Source organism: Hylaeus volcanicus, unplaced genomic scaffold (genome assembly GCF_026283585.1).
Source record: "Hylaeus volcanicus isolate JK05 unplaced genomic scaffold, UHH_iyHylVolc1.0_haploid 12078, whole genome shotgun sequence".
NCBI lineage: Eukaryota > Metazoa > Arthropoda > Insecta > Hymenoptera > Colletidae > Hylaeus > Hylaeus volcanicus.
In genome coordinates, this window is record NW_026533063.1 from 41,425 (window position 1) to 58,368 (window position 16,944).

General features: G+C 31.3%; 5 protein-coding genes across 7 annotated transcripts; 4 read left to right on the forward strand and 1 right to left on the reverse strand.

The window, feature by feature from the left end:
- The first annotated feature begins 1 nt into the window (after position 1).
- On the forward strand, positions 2 to 1,538 carry LOC128882562 (E3 ubiquitin-protein ligase RNF4-like). Of its 2 annotated transcripts, none has more exons than XM_054134197.1 (3): positions 2 to 700; positions 886 to 1,132; positions 1,219 to 1,538. In XM_054134197.1, exons 2-3 carry the CDS (start codon positions 963 to 965, stop codon positions 1,511 to 1,513), a joined length of 465 nt encoding a protein of 154 aa, XP_053990172.1. In that variant the 5' UTR covers positions 2 to 700; positions 886 to 962; the 3' UTR covers positions 1,514 to 1,538. The 2 variants fall into 2 exon arrangements, with proteins under 2 accessions (XP_053990172.1, XP_053990171.1); XM_054134196.1 differs by having other exon boundaries at positions 698 to 799.
- A 19-nt stretch (positions 1,539 to 1,557) lies between these two features.
- On the forward strand, positions 1,558 to 3,498 carry LOC128882560 (uncharacterized). Of its 2 annotated transcripts, XM_054134194.1 has the most exons (4): positions 1,558 to 2,085; positions 2,166 to 2,225; positions 2,476 to 2,819; positions 2,929 to 3,070. In XM_054134194.1, the coding sequence occupies exons 1-4, from the start codon at positions 2,022 to 2,024 to the stop codon at positions 2,935 to 2,937; spliced, it is 477 nt and encodes a 158-aa protein (XP_053990169.1). In that variant the 5' UTR covers positions 1,558 to 2,021; the 3' UTR covers positions 2,938 to 3,070. The 2 variants fall into 2 exon arrangements, with proteins under 2 accessions (XP_053990169.1, XP_053990168.1); XM_054134193.1 differs by having other exon boundaries at positions 1,588 to 2,085; positions 2,476 to 3,498.
- A 381-nt stretch (positions 3,499 to 3,879) lies between these two features.
- Positions 3,880 to 6,738, forward strand: LOC128882561 (E3 ubiquitin-protein ligase MARCHF8). Its single transcript, XM_054134195.1, has 6 exons — positions 3,880 to 4,319; positions 4,769 to 5,043; positions 5,222 to 5,313; positions 5,484 to 5,664; positions 5,779 to 6,044; positions 6,156 to 6,738. Exons 2-6 carry the CDS (start codon positions 4,927 to 4,929, stop codon positions 6,415 to 6,417), a joined length of 918 nt encoding a protein of 305 aa, XP_053990170.1. The 5' UTR covers positions 3,880 to 4,319; positions 4,769 to 4,926; the 3' UTR covers positions 6,418 to 6,738.
- A 387-nt stretch (positions 6,739 to 7,125) lies between these two features.
- LOC128882557 (ATP-dependent RNA helicase WM6) lies at positions 7,126 to 12,293 on the forward strand. Its single transcript, XM_054134189.1, has 11 exons — positions 7,126 to 7,226; positions 8,106 to 8,334; positions 8,573 to 8,793; positions 9,019 to 9,202; positions 9,273 to 9,391; positions 10,999 to 11,130; positions 11,234 to 11,380; positions 11,478 to 11,615; positions 11,732 to 11,849; positions 11,964 to 12,023; positions 12,101 to 12,293. Exons 2-10 carry the CDS (start codon positions 8,133 to 8,135, stop codon positions 11,975 to 11,977), a joined length of 1,275 nt encoding a protein of 424 aa, XP_053990164.1. The 5' UTR covers positions 7,126 to 7,226; positions 8,106 to 8,132; the 3' UTR covers positions 11,978 to 12,023; positions 12,101 to 12,293.
- Positions 12,294 to 13,512: 1,219 nt separating this feature from the next.
- On the reverse strand, positions 13,513 to 14,627 carry LOC128882558 (U6 snRNA-associated Sm-like protein LSm4). The gene is made up of 5 exons (XM_054134190.1): positions 14,379 to 14,627; positions 14,253 to 14,294; positions 14,074 to 14,172; positions 13,821 to 13,998; positions 13,513 to 13,755 (listed from the first exon to the last, which is right to left on the reverse strand). The coding sequence occupies exons 1-5, from the start codon at positions 14,379 to 14,381 to the stop codon at positions 13,658 to 13,660; spliced, it is 420 nt and encodes a 139-aa protein (XP_053990165.1). The 5' UTR covers positions 14,382 to 14,627; the 3' UTR covers positions 13,513 to 13,657.
- Positions 14,628 to 16,944: the final 2,317 nt, after the last annotated feature.

Sequence of the window (16,944 nt, forward strand, 5' to 3'; positions counted from 1 at the left end):
AAAGTGCCTACATATGTTTTATATCATTTTTTGTATATAATTAAGTTTACATATTAGCTATTAACATAATTTGAGGTGCATAATTTTTAATATAATTTATGCTCAAGAAATTTTTAAAAAGTATTACAAAACTAAATAGCATTGATATTATCAATTATGTATTTTCTATACTTTTATAATATTTTGTAATTATTATATATACTTTAAATATACTGAAAAATGTTTAATTATATATAATGAAATCTGGCTATAAATATTATAAAATGCTTAATTTATTAAAATGAACGTGTGCAGTATAGTAATCATTATGGCATTAAACAAAGTACATTACTGAATATCACTGTTGGAATCAAATAAATTTTAACAAGTAATCCCAGTCCTAAAACTTCTAGAATATAATAAAATGTATCAGTATGTATTCATAAATAAACTGGGATAAATATATTTTGTTAACAATAGTGATTAAAGATTTAATTTCAAAAGACAAATTCAGTAAAAGCTGTATAAGTTGCAACTATTTATGTATAATATTTATAAATTTAACAATGATAGTGAAAGACTTAAGAAGAGATAATATATAAAGGAATACAAATAAAAATTTATTTATGTCAAATAAGACAGCAGACCAATGAGATTTTGTTGTAGTCACATGGCACGTGGTTTTGTTTATGAAATTTCGTTTCGTTGGTTGAAGTATTGTGTAAGTAAAATGGTTGCTAAACTTCGATTTGTAATTAATTTTTTAATAATTATAATTACAGATGTTATAAATTAGTACAATTTAAACTTTACCTATCCAGTAAATAATTGCGATAAATGAATATATCGATGTTACATAGTTAAAACACGAATTTAAACATATCGATGATTTTCTAACCTTTCTAGGAAAGTTCATTAGTTCATTCACGCATTCATATTCACATTCGTTGTGAGTGAGGACGCGATAAAGAATTGTACAAAATATGTCGAATCCAATAGATTATATTGATTTAACGATAGATTTACCAGCGAATAAAACATTGAGATTACAAAATAGAAATTTCGAAAACATATCTAACACTAATACAGCACTAGTAAGACGACGAAATCGTAATTCATCTAAGCAATCAACACAGCTTAATGATTCTGTCATGTATGTATTACTTTATCATCTTTATAAGATTGTTCTATCAATTTCAATCAGATTTATTTAATATTAATAAAATATATTTCGTTTAGAGAAATACCAAGTAAAGATACATGCTCAACAATGGAAGTCATAAATGTAGATCAAATTGAACCATTAAAAAAGTTTGGAATTTGTAATGCTAATGATTCCTCATTGGAAACTTTAGTTGCATTATCATGCCCGATATGTTACGAACAATACTCTACCGAAATAAAACCTATGTCTACTCGTTGCGGGCATGTATTCTGTGTGCAGTGTTTAGAAACAGCTTTACATACTTCAAAAAGATGTCCAACATGTAAAAGATCTACCAAATTCCAAAATTGTACCCGTTTATATTTCTAATTTATATAGGCTTCTGTTTGTCACATTTGTGTTGTTTAGTAATTTCTTTGTTATGTCCTTTTAATAATTTCTTTCATCATTTAAGTCATCAATCAATTATTTAAACACAATTTATTTTAAAGCTATATAAATTATTTTAAATCTTTGATATAATCAAGAAATAAAAATACTTTTATATAAATTCATTCAAATAAATACATTCTAATATAAGTATATAATTCATTTATTTAGATTTATTAACATAGTTTTCATTTTTGACGAGGCTAATGCAAAATTCCTCTTGAATTCATATTTAAAATTTAATCATTTCAATACATTTTGTTTTAAAGTAAATTCATTGTTTACATTTTATTGCCACCTTCAAATGTCCTCAGTATATCTGATCTAACATGGTCATGAATGTAACATTCCCTTTATGCCTGAAAGGATAAAGCTTATACAATTAATATAATTATACATTTTAAATAGTATTCTGTGTCTTTTTCTTTAATATAATTGAGGCTAAGCAATGTTTAAAAAGAAGGAAAATAAGCTACCATATTTCTTTGGTAGCACTGCAATAGGAATGGCGGGTAAACATTATTTCAAAATCTGATAATTATTATATTTTTCATGTTTTCTTTCATTGTACATGTACTATCTATATTCGTAGCTGGCTTACTAGTTGGAAAGTTACTTTTAAATACACCAGCTGCAGAGTCTCAAAATATTGGTAAGTTAATTTTAATGTTATACATTAACCTTTTAACTGCTGTATTAATCTGTATGTAGCAAAACCTTCTGTATAGAATTAATTTCATAATTTATTCTTTAGTAAGTGTACATATAAATCCTTACCAAAATTAAATAAATCTAGTGTTCTTTGTAAAGTAAAAACGAGTTCAAATATACTTAAAAACAGCATAGATGACATTATTACGTATGTATATACATTGTTACTAATACTTATTGTTTCTTCACAGAACTTAAACCATCTAGCAATAAAAGAGTAATTAAATATTCTCCAGAAGATAATATTCAGAACTTACATTTGCATAAGAATATAAATTCTTGTACATGCTCTGAAAGCATGTCACCATATGAAAACAAAAGTTGCAAGGAAGAATCAGCATCTAAAGTTTCCTTCATAAAATTGGATAATAATTTTAAAGATAATATTAATGATGTTACTTCAGACAAGAAATACAGTCCAAATTTCTCAAAAATTGTTTTCGATGATGTCAATCAATTACACAATATAAGCGTAGAAGATAATGTTGGATATAATACAACTGATGAAATTTTCCTAGATCCTAAGGAAGACAAAGTGTGTAATATAGATCTTTCTGAATTTGAAAATATGAGACACGAGATATTAGCTGATGCGGAATCAGTTAGAACTGACTTAATAAGCATTGAAGATTCAAATATTTCAGGCACAATAAATATTAAAAACATCAGTTCCAACAAAAGGAAAATATTAAAACGGTCAAAACGTTGTACTAACATAGAATTGGCAGAAATGATTAACAATTCGTCTAATGATCTCTTGATTAATGATACTACTGGTTATGATAATCTTCAGAAGGTGGATAATTCTGCGATGAATCTGAATATATTAAAAAGTTCCACAGAAAATGATATCAATCTGGTCACATATAACAGTATGTTACAGTCCGATGGCGACAAGAAGGATGAAACTTTATATTGCACTACTTCAGATGATTTTAATGAGACTCATTTAATCTCTTCTACAAAAGTAAATGATTCAGATTACATGTAAAAATTAGTATAGGAAAACTAAAAGCATTCACTATTTTCATAGCATTAAGGTTGTAAAGATAGTATTACTATTTTGTTCTACATAATTATACTAGATTTATATAAATAAAAAAGTGTGTGAAATATATAACAATAAGGAAAGTAAATTGTGTAGTGTAATAATGGTATGGATGAATATTATATTGTTCTTAAAATAAATTTCAGAATGAATTAAAATATTCTTATTTCAACCCTAATGCAACTCTAGTTTACAATTTAGTTTAATTTTGCTCATTAATATAATATATATATTATATTAATGAGCAAAATTAAACCAAATTAAACTAAATATGTATATTTATATAATAGTACATAAAAAGTAATATATAAAATAGTATATTAAATATTTTGGTAGTATAAAATAAAATATCTTTGGACTATTTTGTGACTACTTAAAAATATTTCATTCTTACAGCTTTCACGTTATACCTGAAATGTTATTTTATTTAGTATGTAGAATGTTTCTATTTCAAATTTTAGCCAGGTCTGTATTCAATGTCATTTAGATACAGCGGATTGGCTGGTTCTAAGCACACGCCACGCCTACATTCTGCGTTATGGAGGCGTATCAGAGAAATGAGATACACAGTCGACACAGTCTGTTATGGAGAAAGGACTGTGTTCTGCAATGAAATCTGTATCCATAATGATTTTGAATACTAATGCGGCTTATAGCGCGTGTTCGAAACGTGAATAATGATAGATCAGATATTATTCGCGAATAATTTGAATATCGAATTGTGAAAGTTAATTAATTTACCGCAGTGAACACGGGTTTCCTATATTGTGTCATTGACTCGAGAAGAAGTGTCAAAATCGTTCAAGCTTGACTTGTCTTGTGCTTGTCAAAAGTTTCTTTAGAAAAAGCGCTAGAAATTTGTTTATGAAACCTCATTTGATCGAACGAAATTGAACAATTAAAACTACATATTTTTTAGCCAATCATCATTACCAGGCAGAAAACTGTTATTACTTCTTCAGTAGCTTTACACGGAAACGAAAAGATGTACGTGACGCCAATGCTTTTGTTTTCTTTTTGCTGAGCACTTCTCATCTTGAGTGTTGCATTTGTCGGTAGCTTTTGTATACCATGTTTTTTTAATATTTTCTTGAATTTCATAAATTATAGTGATAAGGAGATCAAAATTCATTGTTCAACTTGCTTGACATTTCGTGAAATTTAATAAATTTATATCATATTAATTTTGATCCTTAATAGCACTAACATTTATATCATAAATTTATTGTTGTGGATGGGCATAATTTGTGTCAATAAACATTTCTGTTCTTCTTTGGTATATTTTTTATATCTTTATATAAATATTCCTGTATAATCTTTTTTAAATATCAATTAATCTATATCATTACAATGTTTTTAGTATTGGTAGTAAAATTAATTGATATTAGAAGATACCAATTGTAAATGATACTGTCTAAATTACAATATAATTTCAGGTTGTTAGATGTACAATGAAATTAATGTCTTTCTGCGATTAGCTATCAATATGTGCTTAAACATGATACTGATGGAAAAAAGTTACCGAACAATCAGCAGGATGTGTTTTGCTAATGGTTTTTACTACTGATCGCATCTTTGCTGAGGTCAGAGAGTAATGCCGGTTCATCAGATCAATGTTAATCCGCCTGACTGGCAACCACCTCTGTCTCTTGGTCCTGCCAATAACAATAGCCCAGCTACTGGTGAAGGTTTACCAGAATGGACACCAAGGGTACACATCTTTCACACATTTTTCTATTAATTGCTTAAACATTATCATATCAAACATATTCTTCTTCATTCACTATTACTGTCTTCTTTTCAAATTAATTATTTATAACTAATGAACATCAATGAACACATATAATACACTTAAGGGAAAAATGTTTAATAGAATATTTACTTTGTAGGAATCAACATATGCAACAGTAGTTACTATCATACCAGATCATTGTCACTCATCTGTGAGTACATTGTCTTCGAGCAATCATGATATTTGCAGGTAAGTAGAAGAATTTTTATAAATTACACCCACAGTATTATTAATATTACTTTTAGGGAATTGTTGTACATATAGAATAACATTTAATGAATATATTAGAATATAAAAACTAAGCAGTCAGGTCACATAAGATAAAGCATAGAAAAATGTATTTTCTTATTTTATCATAGAATATGTCATTGCGAAGGTGAAGAAGGTGCTCCTCTCCTGGCACCTTGTTATTGTAGTGGCAGTTTGCGCTACGTACATCAGGCTTGCCTTCAACAATGGATAAAAGCTTCAGACACGCGTGCTTGTGAATTATGTAAATTCACATTTATTATGCATGCTAAAACAAAACCATTCTGTGAGGTAGCGTTCTTTTCCATGTATAAGCGTATTATGTATTTTGTTACAAATGAAACTATAAATGATTACTTTCCCATTTGCTACGGTAAAAGAAAGACAATCATTGATTATTTTCAGTGGGAGAAACTTGAAATGTCAACCCTAGAAGTGCGTAAATTGTGGCGTGCACTTGCTTTCCATGCAGTAGCTGCACTTTGCGTGGCTTGGTCTTTATATGTACTTGTAGAACGGTCTGTGGAAGATGCAAGACGTGGGTACGTGGACTGGTCTTTCTGGACTAAGCTAATAGTTGTTGTCATTGGTTCTACAGGGGGCTTAGTTTTTATGTATATCCAATGTAAAACATACCTTACACTATGCAGAAAGTGGCGAGCATTTAACAGGTAAATTAATAATTGTTCCATTTTCTGGTTAAATATCCGGGTTAATTGAAATTATATTTGGATTATATATTGTACATTTTAATCTTGATATTTATCAATAATATTTTTTAGAGTAATATTTATTCAAAATGCTCCTGAGAAAGTGGTGCTTCCTCCCTCACCTACAGACTCTTTGAGAGAAGTAACATTGCCTCTAAAGGATCCAACTGCCTCGATGCCTGAGCTCAATCACACATTATTACCCCGTAACATAGATCCTCCATGTGCCTCGCAGATGGTAAAACCAGATTCTGCCGCGCCTCCACAAAGGCACGACGCTCAATTGAAACTTTATGTATTTGATAAATTGTCCTCGTCGGAAGACAACTTGTAATACAGTCGGGGTAATATCGACGGCTGCTAATTTTATATTAATGATTAACAAAATGTAATGCAGACATAAACGTGTGTCTAGAATGAGCCGTAATTCTAGACTAACAATACGATTTCGAAAAATCAAAGTTTCTATTTCGAAACTGTCAAATGTCCGCCCTTATGGAACACCTTTATCTGAAACTTAGTACTTCAGTGCTTACATTGACAATGGGATAGCTGGAAATGCCTAGCCAACGGGCTAGGATATTCTCAGACATTTGTGTACATAATTATTGTATCTGTGATGTTATTAAATAAACTTTACCATATTTAAACAATACCAAGCATCGTTGCAATAAACATTAATTTTCCAGTAGTTAAGGTAGAAACTATAATATTATATTTGGAATTACTGTATTTCAAAGTTGTATTTCTAAACAAATTTGTTTAAGTTTAATTGAAAACGTTTAAATATTAGCTCTCAAAAAAGGCGCTAATTCTTTTGATATTACATCCGGCTTTCGTTGCCGCCAACCGTCAGAAATTTATAAGTTAGTAAATATTTATATAACTGGTTTTATTTTGTAATGACGCGTAAAAGTGCAATTTCATATTTTAAATTAAAACTTTTATCTAAATGTTAGACAGCGTATGTTTTTCATAATAGCTGTAATACAGGTGTACGTATATGTATACATTTTTCAGAAAATTAGTTTGTAGATGGCACCATCGATCTTCCGGAAGTAGGAAGACTTCATGAATGTTCCGCTTGTAGCGGCGGTGAACGTAGCGTCAGTTTGTTGGAGTCAGTTGGAGTTTTGTTCAGAGGTAAGGTCGATCGTGTGTTATCCAATTTTATTTGTCTATCGTAAATCAATCCATTCGAAAAATATATTTAATTGAATAGAAAATATTCTAATGCTTCGATACGATTTATTAATTTTATTATCGGTTGTGGTTTATTGTGAAAATTAAATGATGCGCAAGTGTTTATCTTGTAGCCGTGTGATGCTTTAAAACGTGTACAGGTGCAGATATTGAAATTATGAATTCTATAAATTATAATTACACGCGTTTATATGTGTACTTAGTACACGTTCATAAATGAAATATCTAGTAGTAAATGAAATTGAATTATGGCGTATATTCACTTTTTTCTTTCGACGAATGTTAAGCGTTCCTAATAAAATGGCGGTTACGTTACGTGTACAGTTTCCACAAAAATCGTTATCGTCGCAGGCAAGCACGTTGAAACAGATTTACTATGTTTCAATGTGTTCAAGAGACTTTCGTATCTATTTATAACAAAAGCACTGTAAGCATAATTATTTTTCGTGTGAATAGTTGAAATATTTCAGCAGTTATTGTACTTTTGGTATTTAATTAATTCAATAGTTTTTCTAAATGGAAATTGAATTCCCTTTTTTCTCTATACTCTAATTAAGTGGAAATCAAAAGGATGTTTTATAACATAACCATCTAATTAATAACCACACAAATATTTTTAATAAAAAAATAAATAATTGAGGAATGTATATTATATCTTGAGACTATAAAATGTTAATTTGATGTTTTAAAATAAAAAACAATTAAATTTAGTATGATCGAGTGGCTCTAGTGGAATTTAATTTTATGATGTTAATAAACATGTTTAATTGTATAAATATTCTTTTTCTATGTATAATGTTAATTCTTTAATTTCACCAGTAATCTAATTCATAAATACACACAACAATGGCGGATAATGATGACCTTTTGGATTACGAAGATGAGGAACAGACTGAACAAGTAGTCGATGGAAGCGGGGATATTCCTGCTAAAAAGGAAGTCAAAGGCACATATGTATCTATTCATAGTAGTGGATTTAGAGATTTTCTTCTAAAACCTGAAATATTACGTGCAATTGTTGATTGTGGTTTCGAGCACCCATCTGAAGGTAAACATATTTTACTTTCACATATTGTAATTATCAATTTATCTAATTAAATTATATTTCACATTACAAGTTTACCTAAGTATGTGCTGGTATAATTTGTGTATAAAATGATGTTATCTTGATAGGGACAACTGATTCTATATGAATGATATATATCAACATTCTGAGTGTTCATTGCATAAAATACTTTGTATTCTTGTTAAATGAAATATTAATTTTGCATAAATATTGTTTACAGTACAACATGAATGTATTCCTCAAGCAGTACTTGGCATGGATATACTGTGTCAAGCAAAGTCTGGTATGGGGAAAACAGCTGTATTTGTATTAGCAACTCTACAACAATTAGAATTAACAGAAAACCAAGTATACGTTCTTGTTATGTGCCACACGCGAGAACTTGCTTTTCAAATTAGCAAAGAATATGAGAGATTTAGCAAATATATGCCTCATGTAAAGGTAAGCTTCATTTTTATACTATTTAAACTCTAGAACATAAAAATATAGTATTTCAATTAAATTAGCGTTAAAGAATCTTCAAATGATGAAACTATTATCATAGCAAAGAATGATGACACTTTTCACCACTACCATCCACCACTGACGAAGATTCTTATATTTAATGTTACAGTTTAAAGTTACATGAAAATCGTATATTTAATCAATTGTGTATTTAAATTACAGGTTGGAGTATTTTTTGGTGGCTTGCCAATTCAGAAAGACGAAGAAGTCCTGAAGAACACGTGTCCTCATATTGTCGTGGGTACACCAGGTCGTATCCTTGCTCTTGTACGGAATAAGAAGTTGAATCTGAAACACCTGAAACATTTTATACTTGACGAGTGTGATAAAATGCTTGAATTGCTAGGTAATTACAAACATTTATAATTATTATTAAATAATAAAATATATAATATATTTTTGAAATTCATTTTCAGATATGCGTAGGGATGTACAGGAAATATTTAGAAGCACTCCACACGGCAAGCAAGTCATGATGTTCAGCGCTACATTATCCAAGGAGATACGTCCTGTCTGCAAGAAATTTATGCAAGATGTAATTAACCAATCTTCCTCTTCACTTCGATCTTCGATTGCTCCTACTTCGTTGGCCCTGTATTCATACCCAGGACAAAGATCAGAGCATACTATAAATATTGTTGACGGCGCACCCGCGGGTTAGGCTAGTTAGACAACACTTTGAAGAAGTGGCAAAGCAATTCAAAAATCCCTCGATGTCTTTGGATTTTGATAAAACAATCAAGTTCTGCGACTTGAATGTAACTAGTTGCTGCTCCAAAGTTTCCCTCCATTTACCGAATGACAATATCTGCTCATAAAAAGGAACGATACCTTCAAACCTTCGTTTACTGTCGTTTCCTAAATTAATGAAGATAACGTTGGCGATGCTTTAAAAGTATTTCATTTAGTTACAAACTTCGATATTAAAGTACTTTAATTATCTGCCGCATATTGAAATTATCAGTTAAAAAGCAATGTTCGATATAACGTTATACAAATGTTGGGAAACGCTGGGATGGGATGGGTGGAAAAAAAATTGGTACATTCGTATGGGTAAAGATCGAGGCAGGTGCAAAGGGAGGGGTAGATTTTTAAACGAGTTAGAACAGCGTCGAAAGCACGTTTTCGTTTTGGGTGGGGGGCTAAGAAGACCTCAAGACAACCTGAAGACAGAAGAGCGCAAGAAAGAAGATGCAAGAGGATGAGTGGGAAACTGGGATTAGCTAGAATCGAGCAATTCGACAATATTGTTGCAATCATGTGGCATATATGTTTATAATTTAACTCGCGTTTCGGATGTTATTATAATTGAAAACAACACGTTTTGATATTTTGCCAAAAATCTAGTGGAGGTCGGTAAATCGATTAATAGGAGTGAAATTGGAATGGAAAGCAATGGAAGTGTTACGCATAGTTCGAACGTGTCCATCTGTACATGAAAACAAAAGCATTAAATCAATTTGTGATTTATGAGCTAATTAAGTCGCGATGTTAGAGAATCTCAGAGGCCGTAAGTTTTGTGATATACCGAGCATACCAAGAATATTCATGGCCAATTTTGTGGCACGTTCTGAATATACCAGAATTTGGGAGAAGAGGTTTGGCATCGAGTTGGCCAGCGGATGTGTGACAGAGAACATTCATGGGTGCGCCATCTTAGTTCTGTTGGGGTGACCGCTGAGTTTTCGTTGTTGGCACTACTCAGAGATGGAAGTCGCCGGACCGTATGTAACCAGTATGACTAATCCGATCGACAAAATAAGTGCAAACAAAGAATTGAGACCACGTACAAAAAGTTCTCGAAATCGTCTAATACATTTTCTTTTTATAGTAACTGACATGAAATTGTCATTTATCAAGGAAGCGGGAGAAATTGGAACATATATAAAATACTCTGCATCTTCGCATCATTTGTTTCATTCTTTAATTATCGTTTATAGTTCTGTTATTTCATGTCTCAAAAATATTTCTTTTTTAATAATTTCATTTAATCCAACAATTTTTTTTTCTTCAGTAACTTGAAGTTTTTGTTTAATATATTAGAACACAAAAAAAAGTGTTACATTGAGTCTAACAAATTAGCAAGGTATAACAGTTGTTAGGGTAAATTAGGTAATCTTGTAAAAAACATTCTTTGTGTAGCCCATGGAAGTCTATGTGGATGATGAAGCGAAACTCACATTGCATGGTCTACAACAGCATTATGTCAAACTTAAGGAGAATGAAAAGAACAAGAAGCTATTTGAATTACTCGATGTTCTTGAATTCAACCAGGTTTGTTTATAGGGATCGATAAAATTGTTTACTTACCGTTTACTCAGCTATTTTTATATTTAAATCACTGTAAATTTTGTTTACATCTTAAATTATCCTGTAGGTTGTTATCTTTGTAAAATCTGTACAAAGGTGTATGGCTTTGGCGCAACTCCTTACGGAACAAAATTTTCCTGCTATTGGGATACACAGAGGAATGACTCAGGAAGAACGTTTATCAAGATATCAACAATTCAAAGACTTCCAAAAGGTAAATATTAGATACAAGATTTTATTTCGTTTTGTATTAATATGTCACATTAAAATAAACGTGTGTGAATAATAACTTATCATACTTACATTTTCAGCGCATTCTTGTAGCTACAAATTTGTTTGGACGTGGTATGGATATTGAACGTGTAAACATAGTATTCAATTACGATATGCCAGAAGATTCTGATACATACCTACATCGAGTAGCCAGAGCTGGTCGTTTCGGTACTAAAGTTAGTATATTTCACACATTTTATAGTCTATATCTCTTAATATAATGTATCAATACATTTTTCAGTAATAAGGGGTAATCTATTATTGTGTACAAACGTTTTATTATTATTTATAGGGTCTTGCTATTACGTTAGTAAGTGACGAAAGTGACGCTAAGATATTAAATGACGTCCAAGAGCGATTTGATGTTAATATTACAGAATTGCCAGATGAAATAGACTTAGCTTCATATAGTAAGTTTTCTTTCATACACCACTTCGATAAATTTTCCAATATGATACATTGATTAAAAAGAAATATTTTACTATTTTTGTACTATTGTTTAATGAGTTCTTTTTTCATTTTAGTTGAAGGACGATAAATACAAATTTATTTCCAAAGTATAAACTTTGAAATATTAAAATAAGGTAAATGGATTAACTGATAAATTTTGTTGCGATTTTTCAACAATTTTTTTGATATTAATAATATTTATTGATTACAGTTCATGAAACTCGGAACAATATATAATAACTTATCATTGTCCACCTACGTTCAGTATAATCATATTTTGTATGAATTTACAATTTCTTTTTCATTCATCCAACAAACTTTCAAGACAAGTGACGCACTGGAATTATAATAGCCGAATTATTATTCTCTTATAGCTACAATAAACAATTCATGTTATCACTGTGTATAGTACTATTTAACTTTTATTCCACGATTAGCGAGTAAGAATTGTATAATAAATTCAAGAGTACATTTTGTGTCCTCTATTTCGTGTAAATGAAATAAATATCTCTTTTTATAAATAATCTATAATATTTCTCGCATCCTAATTTTTTTAAATTAAACTCCCTCGTTACTAATGAATTGTAAGTAAAAGAATATAATTTTTTATTAAAATAATTCTAATACATATAAACAATTCATTTTCATATTTCATTTATCTAACCAGCGTTTTTCTCGTAAATGGTACATATGACATAAAAATGAAAGAGGAAAAATTTATACTGTTTTTTGTGTGCAATGTGTCCAGGTATATAGATCTTTCGTATTTGTACTATTTTTGGAGAAATGAAGGTGACCTTCAGTTTTTTAGATGGAATGGTATATTTTTTGTACAAAAATATGGTAGAGTATCGAATTCTAAATGAAAAAGTATTGACGTTTATTAGCCCTAAACCTAATAGATAACGAGTAATTTCACTTTGTTATTTGAAAAATGTTTTTAACGTAATATCAAGATGGAGATTCAAACAAGTGTACTAGGAATTCTACGTAAAGAAAAACTTCATCCCTGTCACCTAGCACTTCATCAGGAGCTGCATGCCTGTACATATCACTGCCCTACGGAAATCTGTGACAAGGTTAAATCTCCATCTTGATATTACGTTAAGCAAATTGTCAAATAATAAAGTGAAATGACTCGTTACCTATGAGGCTTAGGGCTAATAAAGGTCAATACTTTTTCATTTAGAATTCGATACTCTACCATATTTTTGTACAAAAAATATACCATTCCATCTAAAAAACTAAAGGTCACCTTCATTTCTCCAAAAATAGTACAAATACGAAAGATCTATATACCTGGTCACATTGCACATAAAAAACAGTATAAATTTTTCCTCTTTCATTTTTATGTCATATGTACCATTTACGAGAAAAATGCTGGCTAGTAATAGTCTGAGCACCCTGTATATATATCTCGTAAAACAAAAGGATAAGTAATTAATAAATAATCATTTGTATATTGAATTACTAACCTATTATCAAATTTAAGTAATATTATCTAGCGTTTTAATCGCGCTTTACTTAGGGATACATACGTATTTTTTTTTTGTTTTAAACAAATCTACTTTTCATTTGCTTTATATGTGAACGATTATCAAATTATAATAATAACATTGTGACTCTCAGTATAGATATTTTATATCACGTTTTACAAATATCTGTCTTTCGAAAATCTTAATTGCGACATAAGAATAAGATATAAAAATAATAATTCATTCGTTAGAAAATGATCTGTACTGGACTAAAATTATAGCACAACAAAATTTCATTTTGTCCTTGTTTTATTTTGAGATTTGTTACTCCCCTGATTACCCCCACCATGACCAAGGGGTGCTGGACCTCTTCCACCACGACCGAAAGTGCCTGTAAATAATAATTAAATATTAATATTGCTACAACAATATGGAAACACAATTGTACTGTCATACCTCTTCCACTACCTCTGCCTCTTTGATTTTGTCCTCTTCCCTTCATTTCTCCACGTCCTCTTGATTTCATTTGTACGTCTTCCTTTACCATATCTATAACTTCGTCGGGTATTCGTAAATATTTAATCGTACTACCTCGAATATAGCATTCTGGCATTCTCCAAAATTTGTCACCATCCTAAAGAACATTATACATGAAAGAATATTTATACTGACAAAAAGAGATTACGACTTTTTAAAAGTGTTTTCGTACCCTGGACGTGCATATAACCTCTCTAAGATTTATGTTCATCCAACTATCGCAGCTAACCAAATGTCCATTATATGTTTCTCCATTTTTTAGCTCGACGAGCTACAAATTATCGTATTACATTAGTCGAATAATTTATAAATATTACTTGAAGTATAAGAAATTTTATTCTTCTAACGTACCATAGGATGATTCTGAGCTGTCCTTAATAACGACAACGGTAACTAAAACATAACGTTATGCATATTATGAGTAGAATGAACAATATCTTAATAGTTTGTTTTTTGTACCATAATTTATAAATATACCATTATTTAACAGTTTCACCGGTTTCACGTACAACCGAACACCAGCAAGTGTGTCAAAACAAATACTTAGGAAGATCTATGGGCAGTGTTCCCAACCAGTACAGAACGATTTCTCAAAAAACCCCTAAATTTTATTTATTTATTTATTACAGTTTCTCACAAATGAAGATATTTTATCTAAAATTTAGTTGAAAATTTTTATAAGGCGAGGAAGCGACCTTTCCGTCTGATTTTTTGTTTAAACTGTTCCTTATAAAATTCCGCTCCGGGGGATAGTTACACATTTTGCAATTTCGCTTTTGAAACATGCTAAAAATACGTTTCAATGCAAGAAATTTTTTTTTTTCAATTTTTTCCAAAAAACGCTTGACGAGACGATAGATTTACTTCCCCTGATTACAAAATGCATAATTATTATATGTTTTTTTCATTATTGTGCCTGAAAAAACGGGAAAAACTATCTAGTAGTTCACCTACTTTCCGTTGGTGGCGCCAGTTTGTCTCCTGTGTTGCGTATCGCTACTTTTGATAAAGATAAATTAATTCCCATGTCACTCCTAGATGGCAGCGGAGACCCGTTTGCCCGTTGTTATGCAATGTGAACGAGCCCTTATGTTTGGCAATTCTGTTTGAAATTAGTTTAACGCCAACTACGATTTTCTTGAATTTACGGTATTTCGTTTTTTTTTTATTGCATTTTATTTAAAACAATTTGTTAATACTCACTCGCATAGCGACCGTTAACTAGTATAGACGTCTATTGTAAAAGCTTGTATTTAAAGTAAAGAAATTCAACTTTTGTGTTAAATTAGTTATATTTAAACAGTTATAATAAAGTTCATATTACATTTTTTAATTTATCTTAAATTAACTTATTCCTGGCTAAGTCGTACGCAGTTCTAATAATCTTGTCGCGTGTGGCGTGAACGCCAGAAAAACCCTAAGTCCTTAAAAATAAAACCGCACGGACTCGCAACAAAATTGGTGATACTGGTGGAATCTTTCCAACATTAAATAATTTTATTAACTCGGGGCATTAGAATCAGTGCATCTTATCCCTCTTGGGTTTTCCGCACGGTTTCCCCAGGAGCAAGGGCGAATGCCGGAAAAGGTGATCTCGACGATCGTGCAAGTTAATAATCGTTGATCACATGCACCTTGCCCACGGGTCTTTCTGCTGAACCAGATCGAGGGACGATCATTGCAGGACGAGGACTCAGGAAAAGGATCGCAGGACGAGGATTCAGGAGAAGGATCGGTGAATTATTGATTGCTGCGAACATATATATACATTTGCTCTTTTTCGCTCGCAAAGCTTATGCATGTAAATATATAATATTTTTCGGATTTTGTTGTAAAAAAAACATGCCAAAAGGGCGAAAGGGAGGAGCCTTGAGTGGTAGTGGTTCTTTTGAGACTGAGGATATGGGAGTACAGTTTTCCGCGAATAATCAGATTTCTATTGTAGAACAGTGCAATGAAATGGGTGAAGTGCCGTTACAAGTTGCTTTGCGTGAAAATATTTTTTCGGGTACAAATAGTGAATATTCATCTTCAAATACGTCTACTACTGAAAATATTGAAATACCTTCGAGTGTTTCGGAAATTGCGTTTATGCCGTTAAAAATGGCCGCTGATCTAGTCCCGATGTTTGATGGTAAAGCTAGTTCCACAAGCTAGTTCTTTAACAAAATTTATCAGACAATGTAACCTTGCGAATTCCCGAGTTAGGGCTGGGGATAGGATAAATTTACTAGCTCTAATACGGAACAAAATATGTGGGCATGTAGACCAGTTGATTGCAGGCAGCTGCGAGCCGAACACTTTAGAGGAACTAATAAATATAATTAAATCAATTTTTGTGCAGTCTTTTGATATAGATCGAATTTACGATGAGTTAAAAATGCTTATCAAGGTAATGGGGAGAGTGTCGAGGGTTATGGAGCACGGGTTAACGAAATTTTGGATGGGGACTCACTGCGGTAAAGGAGAACTTTGATTTTCAGCAATCTGAGGGGGTCAGGGTTTTCCTTAAGAGATCTGCGATTTCGGGATTCAAGAGGGGTTTCTTTAATGTTAATATCAGAATGCTAATGATTAGAGAGCAGGCAGATAGTTTGGAGTCCATGATAAATTCTGCATCAAAATTGGCGAGAGAATTCGAGTTTCAAAAGTTGCCCGTAAATTCAAGCTCATTTGGTAATAATTCAAAATTGTGTGTAGTAGATACTTCGGCTCGCAGGTGTTTCAATTGGGACACATGCGTAAGCATTGCAAGAGTCAAAAGAAACCGTATTCAGAGCTAAATGTTCATAGAATGCTTAAATGTGGATTTTGTAGGAAAATCGGGCATATAGAGGAATGGTGTTTTAGTAAAAACTCGCTAAATGCAGAGTCAAATGTTCGTAGGACACTTAGATGTAGATTTTGTAGAAAATGCGGACATACAGAGGAACGGTGTTTTAATAAAATTTGCCTTCTAAATTCAGGACATCCGGATTTTCCCCCGCAGAGTCTTCACAGGATTTAAACTTCAACAGGGGCCATCGAACAAGCGCATCGCAGG